At 41.5% G+C, this 12,439-nt stretch overlaps 1 protein-coding gene across 1 annotated transcript in view; it reads right to left on the bottom strand.

Moving 5' to 3' along the window:
• Itga2 (integrin subunit alpha 2) overlaps nucleotides 1-12,439 on the bottom strand; it is a 71,484-nt gene that overhangs the window by 40,486 nt on the left and 18,559 nt on the right. Inside the window, exons 4-7 of the mRNA XM_038322064.2 lie at nucleotides 9,345-9,436; nucleotides 5,774-5,888; nucleotides 5,502-5,629; nucleotides 2,265-2,413 (exon numbers count right to left, since the gene is read on the bottom strand). Of these exons, the coding sequence (XP_038177992.2) occupies nucleotides 2,265-2,413; nucleotides 5,502-5,629; nucleotides 5,774-5,888; nucleotides 9,345-9,436 (484 nt within the window). The remainder of the gene's footprint in view (nucleotides 1-2,264; nucleotides 2,414-5,501; nucleotides 5,630-5,773; nucleotides 5,889-9,344; nucleotides 9,437-12,439) is intronic.

The following is a 12,439-nucleotide window of genomic DNA, read 5'->3' as shown; positions in this document are numbered from 1 at the left end:
ATTTAGTTTGGCTTAACTGCATTGTTTAGGGTGATATCATGTAATGGTAGGTGTTCAATGAAATAAAGTATGTGGAAATGGGGATGTTTACAGAAAGAATATCAGAATTCTCTCTCTCTCTGTCTCTTTCTGTCTCTGTCTCTGTCTCCGTCTCTCTCTCTCTCTCTCTCTCTCTCTCTCTCTCTCTCTCTCTCTCTCTCTCTCTCTCTCTGTGTGTGTGTGTGTGTGTGTGTATGTGTGTGTGTGTGTGTAGCTGTATGTTCTGGAGGTGTTGATTAGAATTTGGGTGGGTCCTGATTTTTATTCATTGGGAAATTGTGGTGGTAGGGAGAAAATCCAGAGCCTTAAACAGGTAATAAAAGCCAGACAAGCTACACCTCAACAAACAGTGATCATGCCCTATTTTAGAAAGGAAAGCTTGCCAAAGCCCCAGGTTCCTTCCTTGGGATAGGCTCCAGTTACATTCTCTCCTGAAGACAGAAGTCCCCAAGCTTATCAGGCAACATTCCTTCCTTAGTCTGAGTTCCTGGACTGGAAAGGGCGCTCCACTTAATGACAGGTGACTCATTTTTATGGCCTGCAGTTTATGATGGTTGAGCCCCCAAAGAGCTGGAGACAGGAAAGATGAAGCCAATCATATCTTCTCTTATGTACAGTATCTTTTGAGACATATGAAGAAAGCCACCAGTTGATGGAAGCAGCAGCTTCAGTATACACACAGAGAAAATGAGGGGACAGATAAAATGGAATGAAGAAATAGACATGCTGAATGTGATGATGGCCTGGTCTCTATCGAAGGAGAAGTGGGAGGAGAGGGAAGGTAGTAATGAGGGTTTTGCCTAATGCCAGGGTGAACAGACACCAGCATCATGAGCAGTGAGGGAAAGGAATGAGGCTGCTTTAGGACAGAGTGAGTTTTCTGAGACAGTTCCCCAATGAAGATGCTCAATTTCAGTGAGATGCCTGATGATTTTGGGAGGAGGGTTAAGAGATGACACATTCATTGGGGGAACCCACAGAGGGTTGGTCCTCCCAACAAGGGTGGGGACATTATTCCTAAAAGTGAGGACTGTGGAGGAAAGAGGGCTTTGTTCAGTGAAGACAAACCAGAAGAAGGAGTCAGTGAAGAGGCCAGAGCTGGTGGGGGTCCCAGACGTTCATGGTGTTCAGTGAAGACTGAGTTCAGAGTGGCAGTGCATGTCTGTCCTTACCACATGCACAGAAGAGCCAAGGGCCGTGGGTTTCAGACAAGAGCACTAGGTTAGCTGATGCAGAGACCGGGCTCACTTAGTGGCAGAGTTACAGGCTTTGAGGAATAGATGAGAAGATTCATAGACAACTTGTTTTAATGGCTTTTGAAAGAATAAACACAGGAGATGGAAAGGGCTGGAAGCGGGTTTAAGGGAAGGCACATTATTCTCATTTTAAAAAAATGAAAGGCAGACATTTAATAAAGAGTCTAGTAAAGATGACAGCAGAAAAAGAGAGACTGAGGTAAGAAGGAGGTGGATGCCATGAAGTTGTAAAATTCCCATTTCCTGTGTGTTGCTGCATGAATTATAATCTCAGCATTCAAACACTTGTATATAATACACCATGAGCTTCATTAATGTGTACAAAATGCTCTCTTAGCTTAATTTGAAGTTAATACTAAAAAACAATGATAGACTGTCATAAACGGAGCCTGCTCATTCGTTTCCCAGTTTCCCAGACCTGAATAATCACACAGAAACTATATTAATTACAACACTGTCTGACTGATGACTTAGGTGTATTTCTAGCTAGCCCTTATATCTTAAATTAACCCATTTCTATTAATCTATGTATTGCCATGGTGCTGCGGCCTACTGGTAAGGTTCCAACATGGCATCTCCCTGACTCTGCCTACTCTCTCTCTATCTCTTCTAGCCTGACTATATATTCTGCCCTGCCATAGGCAAAAGCAGCTTTATTCATTATCTAATAAAAGCAACACATATACAGAAGGACTTCCCACATCAGATTGTTTCATTTCACGCTATCTTAATCTAAGTCCTTTGCAGTTTATGTCATTCATGAAAAATCTTATAAAACAACTTCATATGTCTGGCCATGCCAGGACCGGGGTGTGTAACTCCATTTGCTCTGTTCCATGTCAAGGTACATATGCCACAGGAAGGATTGTTTCTGCCCTTGTTACTTCTGCCCTGCCTCTCCCATTCCTTCTTCTTGTCTTTAGCACTTTTATGTTGTCAAAGTGTTGACCCAATAGCATCAAAACTTACCTTGCAAATTTGATTGCTTTGAAGGTATTTGTGAGATCCCCACCAAATTGGCGGGTCTCCGATGTGGCTTTAACCATTTCCTCTTTGGTTTTGTGATGGTTCAAGTTAAATACAACTCTTGGTTCATTGGCATATTGAATTAACGCCACCTTTCAAAGAGAAGTTTATGAATTATCATTAAGTTACACATAACTTCTATTTAGCAAATATAATGAGAAAGGCAAACTTAGATGTGAAGTCTGAAAGATTAAAGGAACCAATTTCAGTTCTGTTCTTGAAAAGTATTCTTTCTGTGGAATCATCTCTGGGAGAGGTCTCCAGTATATAACAGAAGTGTGACTGCCCACAAGATGACCTGTTACAGCACATATTTTTGGTTCAGAAATAGCTGTAAAATAACTGAAAGCATGTCCTTAACATTTTAATACAAAAGAATATTAGGTTTAACTTTCTGACACAAAGATTAAAATACATACAAATAAATAGACTTCCTAATTATCAGTGGCTACTAGTTTGAAAACAGATATAAACAATCATAGATGGAGGATATCTCATTAGTTTTGAGTAGTTATGAAACAGAGTCAGAGTTGAAGAAAGACTCATGTATTTCTATGCTATGTACTCAGTTAAATGGACTATTAGATTTCCCCTGTTGTGGGCTTGAGTATTGTTGGAGCAAGGGTGTTAGATATGCATGTGGTGCGGGAAACCTCTGGCCTTCAGAAAGGACACACCATTGGAAAGAACTTTATGTGAGAGAGTAAACAGAAAGATAAACTTTTGAACAAGATATCCGGGGGACAGTGTCTAATCCTTTAGATCAAGCAACTTACATCTTTCTATCACTATGCCTATTTCCAAGCATGAAAAGAATTCTCCCAGCCCAGGAGATGGGATTGTGTGCGCAGCAAATAGGGATGAGCAGTAAGAGGCTTTCTGAAAGACAGAAGAGTCTCTGAGGTAAGGCTATAAAGGAGGTGGAAGGACAGTCCTCGACAGCTGAGTTCCGTTTGTAGCTTTGCCTGGGGCATGGTTCAGTGGCCACTGTGAAGGCATGAGAAACACAGTGATCATCCTGTCCTTCTTCCTTTAAGATTCGATGTGAAACTGATTCAAAACGAACTGAGGATTCTAGCCGAATACGATTCCTACAAAACAGCCATAGACCTCAGTGCAGGGAGAGTATTAAATACCGATCATAAGAAGAGAGACTGAACTCAGCTTCCTCTAGAGAGGAGACAACGGATTGAGGTAGAATGACACAGAAGAAAGTCATGAAGTGTGGAGACTTAAATCAGCTCGGACAGGGATAGTAACTGATTCAGAGACAGAAAAGAAACAGACAAATGGGAAAAAGTTTCTTCTTCAGGAGATTTAAAAGTATTGTTCTCCAGGAACCAATGTGATATATAGCATTCATTAATAGAAGTTCATAGTAAAAATCCACAGTAGAATTTCCATGGTCTTGAAAGGGTAAATATATATATTTGGTTTTGTGAGACAGGGTTTCCCTATGTTATAGCCCTGGCTATCCTGGAAATCACTTTATAGACTAGGCTGACCTCAAATTCACAGAGATCCACTTGCCTGTGTTTTCAAAGTGCTGGGATTAAAGGTGTGGCCTACCACTGCCTAACAATTTTAAAATATTTTAGAAAAGTAGAAAAGTGAACTTTCAGTGGAGATAACTGCAAAGAATAAGGAAAACTATTCCGACAGTTGTTCCCAGGTGTGAGGTGTTGTCTTGTCAGATGCCAGCTAGGAATGCACACTAGGGAATCAGTGAACTACATACACCCTGGGGTACTGGGCTCCAGTCAGAAGGACCTATTTGCGGTAGATTCAATCAGAAATTGGAAAAAGAAACAAGGAGCACGGTGAAAAAAAAAACCTCAAAATATCCAGGAATTGACCCCCATTTCTCTCTCTTGCCTACTCTCTTCTTCCCTTCAGGGTCTTGCAATACTTTTCAGTCCAGACTCAGAATCCTTGTCTTTAAAGACGTTCCTGCCTTATCTACTGAGTAACTTGGAATACATGCTACTTAGTCTTTGGGGAATCATGAAACATGTATGCCTGTGTTTTGAGTGCCTAAATCAAAAAGATTGCATGGGACTGACCTAGACACTCTGCATATATGTTGCAGTTGTATAGTGTGGTCCTCTTGTGGGACTCCTAACAGTGGGAGCAGGGACTGTCTTTGACTCTTTTAGAGGCTTTTGGGACCCTACTTCTCATATTGGGTCTCCTTGCCCAGCCTTAATACACGGGGAAGTGCTTAGTCTTACTGAAACTTGTTATGCCATGTATTGTTGCTACTCATGGGAGACCTGCCCCTTCCTGAACACTAAAGAAGGAGGAGTGGATGGGGGGTGTGAATAGAGAGGGGCAGGGGAGGAACTGGTAGGAAAAGAAGGAGGGGAAACTGTGGCAGAGATGTAAAATTAACTAATGAAAACATATAAAAACAAAACAAAAAGAAGATAAAATAACACCCAATTGAGACTTTTGAAAATATAGAAAATGATTTAAAATTATTGAAAATACTTTCTCTTATGTAAAATATACCTGAGATTATGTTGGATTATATACAAAAGGTTATAAATCAAAATCGTCCTTACTGAGTTATTTTTCAATTTCACAGAAGTCAGATAATTCTTTTTACAAGAAAGTGTAAACACGTGGAATTGACTGTTGACCATAATTAATATAGGGGAATATGCATCTAATTTTAAAATATATTATTTACTGCCTTTTATTTTGTGTATATGTGTGTGCTTATGTGTATTTATGTGCGCCATGTGTGTACAGGTGCCTATAGGTGACAGAGGACTTTGGGTTACCTGGGACAGGAGGTGTAGCCTGGGAGCTGAACCTGGGTCCTCTGCAAGAACAGTAGCTGTTCTTAACCACTAAGCCACATCCCTATTCCTGTAAATGTCTTATTAATAAAATCATGGGTTAAAGAATTAAAAAAGGAGCTTTTAAAAGAGTCTCAAATGCTATACACTATTCTTTTGATGACCGTGTCAAAAATAAAACCAAAATCCACAACGCTGAACAAAGCCATAAGCCAAATACTGACCTTCGAAGTATATACTTCAATTAATTTCCCAGGTCAACATTAAATACATTAAAAATAAATATCTGACAAATGAAACTTTTAAGACTTCACGTCTAACACTCTTTTCCCCAAAGGAAAGCCATGGGCTCATTTTTGATTTTTGATGTCCTTACCTGTGTCTTTTTGGGACCTATATCCAGGCCTTGTACAAATTTTTCCAAAAAATTCTTTACTGCCTCCCAGGGATAAATACTGTTTGATTCGTCACACACGACTACAACATCGACGAGGGAGGGGCAAGCTACGCAGCAAGAGATGAGAAAACGTAAGTCAGACTTCATAACCATGGCAACCTCAGACTTACAGGAAGGTTGGGTTGGCCTCGGTACCCCTCCCCCTTTAATTGTAAGGCATTGCTCAGACCTCCTTCACATTTTTTTCTTACCCTGAACTGCAGGTGAAAAGCTGGTCAAGGGCTGAAAGTCTGGACTGATGTCAGAGCAAATTCCAGTTACATAATACTGATTTCCACACTGATGTGCCCACAGGGGACCACAGGTCTTCAAAGAAAGGGAAAAATAATATATATATAATAAAATAATATACCTCTCCTTTTATGGAATAAAGACACCATATCCATTCTTTCCCAGGATATTAGGATTCACCAACACACACACACACACACACACAGACATACACACAGACACACACACAGACACACACACACAAACACACACACACACACACACACACACACACACACACACACATATACATATGAAGGCCAGAAGCAGATTGGTTCTGGGAATTGAACCCAAGTCCTCTGGAAGGGTAGCCAGTGATCTTAATCACCGAGCCCTCTCTCCAGCACCCGATTTGCTAACTGTCAAAACTAGCAAGTCAAAAATGCATTGGAAGGACTGGCGAGATAGTTCAGGGGTTAAGAGCACTGGCTGCATTTCCAGAGGACCCAGATTCAGCTCCCATTCTCCACATGGCAACTAACGACCTTCTATAATTCCCATCCCAGGACATCTGAGACCTTCCTGTAGTTTCCATAGGCACTGGTATGCACCTGGCGTACAAACATACATTCAGGCCCGCAGTCATGTGGCGGAAATAAAAATAAACTCTCAAGAATAGTCTTAAAATGCTTTTGAGTGACCATCCTCTTGGAAGGCTGAAAAGATGAGGAGAAAGCAATAGATGTGCTGCCTCATAGTGGCCTTCAGGAAGAGAGAAGGGGCCCTCAGGAGTAGCTGTCAGTGGACAGAGAGATGATGGGGTTTCCCACCAAACTACTTCTAGAAAAGTTCCACAAGAAAACAGAATGCTGGGGCTAGAGAGATGGCTCAGAGGTTAAGAGCATTGCCTGCTCTTCCAAAGGTCCTGAGTTCAATTCCCAGCAACCACATGGTGGCTCACAACCATCTGTAATGGGGTCTGGTGCCCTCTTCTGGCCTGCAGGCATACACACAGACAGAATACTGTTTACATAATAAATAAATAAATACTTGGAAAAAAAAAAGAAAACAGAATGCTAAGCTGGCTTTTTGTCTCTCAGGTATGGGAATCTCATGTGGCTCATTTATAAAAGGAAGATAATTATGTCTTTTTCCTTGTAAGATTGTAAAGATTGAATATTCCATAGTCCATCGAAATGAAATACTCAAAACAAAGTCATGGAAAGAGCAATTGATACATTAGCACCTCATTGTGGTTGTTTGAGCACTGGGTCTCCTCCTGTCCCATTCATCTAAAACTTCTCCATAGGAAGCAAAACCCCAACTGCCTATGAGGACAGGCAGGGGTCAGTCCTCAAGAGTGCCTGAGCTGTGTATGGACATTATGGTAAGCAAGCAAACACTTCTTCCATTCAGGGGCAGGCCACTGTGTCCCTGCTCACCTGCTATTTTAAAACCCCACTCGTTTCCTTTCTGAGACTTTGAAAGCAAATTTTGAGTTAAAAAAAGCTTTCTTGTAAAGCATATGAACACACTGAACAACACAGGGGAGGTGTTGAACAGCTACCCTTTAACTTTGCTATAAACTTGTTTGTTTATTTTGAACAGCAAGGTCCCTCGCTGGCTGGTGCTTATCTCCACGCTCAAAGCCCACAAATCCTAACTCCTGCTAGTATCATAAACACAGCGCCAATTCTCTCCTTTCCAGCAGCCCTTAGGAGGATGCTGAGAACTGCGGGCTAAATCATGATTAAAGCACACAGGAGACGTTAGACTCTCTAACACTCAATTTTCTATATAAAAAGAAGAAACGTGGGGAGAGAGGTCAAGTCTAAAGATACTAAAAATCACCCAAGGAATTCCCATTATATAAAGTTGTGACCCATGCCTAGAACATTGAACTTATGGCCAGACCAATTATTAAAACTGAATAGAAAAGTGTGGACTTACAGGAAGCAACTGGAAAAACAAAGGGGATTTATTTGACCCAGTTTAACTGTTAGTGGCTTGTTCCTAGCAGCTGTGCTCATATTTCATGCCCAGTGAGCAAGCATGGCTTTCGTCCCATTAAACTGGAACACTTTGCCAATTAGGAAAAAGTCGTTGCACCTGGCTAGTATACACACACACACACACACACACACACACACACACGCACGCACACGCACACGCAGGTGCACACGCACACGCACACACACACGCACATAGTAGATGATAATCATTCATGCCTATGTCTATATCCTCAGTCTTTTTTATCACCTTGGCAGATGATTTATGATGTATGCGCGAATAGACATTCTTTTTCATAAGCAATGGAAAACAGAATTAAGAAGCTGAAGTTGGAATATGCCAGCCGTTACTGCCAAAACATTCTTGCTTTAAGCCCAGAACTTAAGAAGGTTCAGAAATATGTGATGATTGTCTGTCTTTTCCACATAATTCTTAAGAGCAGCTCAAGACTCTGACCTTTTAAATATGTAAAGAAACTCAGGTCTCTTCCTCCTTCCAGCCCCTGTACAGTGACTACGAATTCCCTTGTAGTTTTTTAAAACTTTGATTTCATCTAGAATTTAGCATTAAAACTTTAAAAGTACATCTACAATCCATAATTCTCAAGATATTCTTCTGACTTAGCCAACTGTCAAAATAGTCAAAAACCATGAAATCAGCTCTATTATAAAGATCTCAGAATACAGAAAAGCACAAAGACATCTTGCAATAGCCATTTATACACTGATTTGCCAATATGATAGCCAATATTTAATTTATTTAGTGGTAATAAGTTTTTCTGAATGTAAATATCTGTTATTCTAAATGAAATGACAATATTGGCTACATTTTTTAAATCAAGATTTTTTTCATAAAACAAGATTTTAGATGAGCATGTCAATAGCAGACAACCTAGGCTTTTGGAGACAAATTTTCGGAGCTGTCTAATTAGACTATTTTTTTATGAGTCAGAGGAAATTTCAAATACAGTTTAATTTTTGTCTTTCAACTTTCGGGGGGTATGTGATTTTTTTTAACTATTTGTATAGTCAAATATTTTCAGCAATTTCCTATATTAAAATCGAAGCTCAGAAATTCTGTTTTCCTTCAGAAACCTTCCTTTCCTAGCACATTAGGAAATACACGAGAGGACAAGCAGATACATGACAGGAGAGACAGCTCCTCACTTTCCATAGGATAGGAGTAGCCAGACTGTATGGCAGCGATTGAAGGGAAACACACTCCTTGGCTTTGAACCCTGCCTGCTGAATGCAAGGTGCCTGTGATTTTGATGGCATCTACACCTGCCCACACACCTCCCAGGGCAAAGGCCTTATTCTTTGACTTCTCATGTCATTCCAAACACCCTATCATTTTTTGACTACTCAAGAAGGCTCCACATCAACCCTGTTATGTTTCCTTGGTTAGCCAAGTAGCATAGTTAATCCAAAAGCGCATTTCAATGTTTAAATCTCCAGATTGCATTTGCTAAGAGGGAAGGCAAGATGACACTGACCACACATTCTCTCCAGAGGAAGGAGGAGCTGAGAGGAGAACACTCACTAGAAAGCCACCGGTCCTCGAATTCCTGGTGAGGGTTAAACCCAGGCTCATGTTGGTTTTTATCTCCGTAACATTTGAGATGCTGGTTGAACCTTTTGGAGAGAAAGAGATGTTTTGAAGTATTGAATATCTACCCTTCATGTAACGTTATAATAAAACAAACAGGCAGATTCATTTTTTTCCATAGGTTTAAGTGTAGTATAACATATCCGGAAACAAGCATTGTATAATGAAGAGTGGGAACGTGGTGTCTTCAGTCACTCCCAGCTCTCCTGTGTGAGGGGCCATTAGGCAGCTGCACTGCCAGGGCATTGAAATATGTGTTTCAGAAAGGACAATGTTCTCATCAAACAAAACGCACAGTGAGGGCACCATTCATTTCTGGTTTTCACCTTGCCTTGGCTTTCTTTTCTTTTCTTCTTTTTTAATCGGGATTGTTTAAAATACTCTTAATGAACACATTTGACAGATTCTGGCTCAAATCAGTAGGAGAATTTCAAAAAGAAACCATGGGACCAGCCAGGTAAAACAAGAAACGAATCTGTCCTTCCAAGCTATGGCACCAACCACTACCTGGATATTTCCTGAGCCTTGAAATTCCAGTTTTAGGTAACACGATTTCCTGGTGTTCTTTAGTTTCGGGCAAGCCGTGGCCACCACAGTCATTAATCCTCAGCTGGGTTGCTTCCCCCATTTCCCAGGGAGACTGCTCAAAGACTTCCCTTTTCTGAAGCCTTAAATTCCACACTTGCTCTGCCAGTCTCGGTGAGACGCTAGAACACTGTGGTATGAATCACGTGCTCCAGCGACCTTGGCTCCTCAGCACTGCCCAGGGTCACCAGGAGGCCTCCTCCCTCCCTCCTTTCTTTCTGTCTTAGAGGAGGAAGAATTCTTCGATGCATTCTCCCAGGCGCTGGGGATTTGTCTCTAGTTAGATAAATACTGCTCTGTCATTGGCCAATACCCACTTCATTTGTGGCACCTCTCACACTCTGCCTTTTTCAGGAAAGAGTTCTTAATCTTGTTACCCCATAGAGTTGTCTTGCTACCACTCCCATATCGCCTAAATTCTAGAAATGGGGGATGGCTATTGATCCTTGTACTTATTTCTTTATAAATTATTTTTTTCCTAACCTCATAGTCCCACTGGACTTATAACTACGTTAGTTACATATGCTTTCATAGAGTAAGAATTTCTTTGGTATAGAAAGAAAACAATGAAACTCCTAAGCATGTGCCCTTATTTTTAAATGTATTTTTATGTAAATATTGTTAATAAGGCAATGTGCCAGTACGTCTTAGCTTAAAATGAACTATGTGTATGTGTGTCTTCCTAACTCCTGTGTTTCATACAAAATATTCTATGATTGTTTTGCTGAATATCCAGCTACCCATCAACAGTGTTATTTTTTCCTGGACCACCTAACTAGTATAATTGACCCCAAAGCCAACCCCGATGTTTAAATCTCTAGGGTTTATTTCAAAACAGGGATGGTGGGAAGACACTAACCACAGATTCTTTCCAGAGGCATGAGAATCAAGAAGAAAACTCTTCCTAGAAAGCCACCACCTAAATGCTCAAAAGTTAAAATGATACAATTGAGGTAATACAGTAACATTGCTGGTGTTTGCTTTCTTTTTCTGGGTGCTGTAGTTCGTGTAATGCCGGAGACTGAACACAGACTCTCATGTCTTCTTGGATCTACCATTCAGCTACACACCCTGTTGTTACAGTAAAAAATTTTTGAATATCAATTCCATACATGGTGAGTATTTAGAGCTCTATCACCCACATCCCTTTTACGTAAACCAAAATGTTAACTCGGGCCTCACACTTCAACCTCTGTACCATCTCTCTGACATCACTGACCACACGGCTCACTGAAAATGTGCTCATTTAGAACCTTGTGTGGGGAGGAAATCGTGTGACAAATGTGTCACGTAGAGATAAGTAAGGGGCACTCTTGCTCCTTTTTCTAACGTGGTGTGTGTGTGTGTGTGTGTGTGTGTGTGTCTGTGTGTGTGTGCACATGGAAGCCAGAGGACAGATGTGGACAGATCCTCAGGCCTCCTCTACCTTGTCTTTCTAGACAGGGTCTACTACTGAATTACTTCACCTAGCTGGCAATACTGACTGACCACTGAGCTTAGGAGGCCCACCTGCCGCCAGCTTCCCACTGCTATTTTCGCAAGTCTGCATCAGCATGCCTGACTTTTTTACACAAGTGTGTGCTGCCGAGGCCGACTGTCTTAATGTTTTCTTTAACTTTTATTCTTCTCTTACACATCACATACAAACTGCAGTTTCCCCTTCCTCCACTCCTCCCAGTCCTTCCCCCCCAACTTTTCCTCTCCCCGAGATCAACTCTTCTTGTTTCCCTTCACACACGCAAGAAAAGAGCGGGTCTCCCAGGGGTATCCATCCAACACGGCCTAAAAACGATACAGTAAGACTGGGCACAGACCCTCTAATCACAGCTAGAGGTGGCAAACCAGTGGTAGGAAAAGAATCCCTCATGCAGGTAAAAGAGTCAGAGATACCCTCCCACTCTCGTTCTGGGAGTCCCACAAGTACAGCGTAAGGTATAAGCAGGGGACTTAGCTCCGAATGCAGGCTCCATGATTGACCCTTTAGTCTCTGTGAGCCCCTATGAGCCCTGCTTAATTGATTTTATGGACCTTGTGTTCATGGTATTCTCGACCCCTCAGGCTCTTAAAATCCTTTCTCTCCCTCTTCCTCAGGGTTCCCTGACTCTGCCTAGTGTTTGGCTGTGGGTCTCTACCCTCTGCTCCCATTGGTTGCTGGATGACTTCCCTGCTGACAACTGGGCTAGGCGCCCATCTATCAATATAGCAGAACATCATTAGGGATCATTTCATTGACTTTTTTTTTCTCCAGTCGTGCTTGGTTCTATCTTGTGTCTCTGCGCTGTCCTTCCTCTGGTTCCTGGCCATGCAGGCAGCGCAGGGCTGACAGTTTTTATGTGACTTTTGGGAGTCAAACTCAAGTATTTGTGTTTGCAAGGCAAGCACTTTACTGACTGAGCCACCTCCCCAGCCATGTTTCTAACTCTTGACAACTATCATTGAAATCG

This window comes from Arvicola amphibius, chromosome 3 (assembly GCF_903992535.2).
Source record: "Arvicola amphibius chromosome 3, mArvAmp1.2, whole genome shotgun sequence".
Classification (NCBI taxonomy): domain Eukaryota; kingdom Metazoa; phylum Chordata; class Mammalia; order Rodentia; family Cricetidae; genus Arvicola; species Arvicola amphibius.
This window is presented reverse-complemented; position numbering and strand designations above follow the sequence as displayed.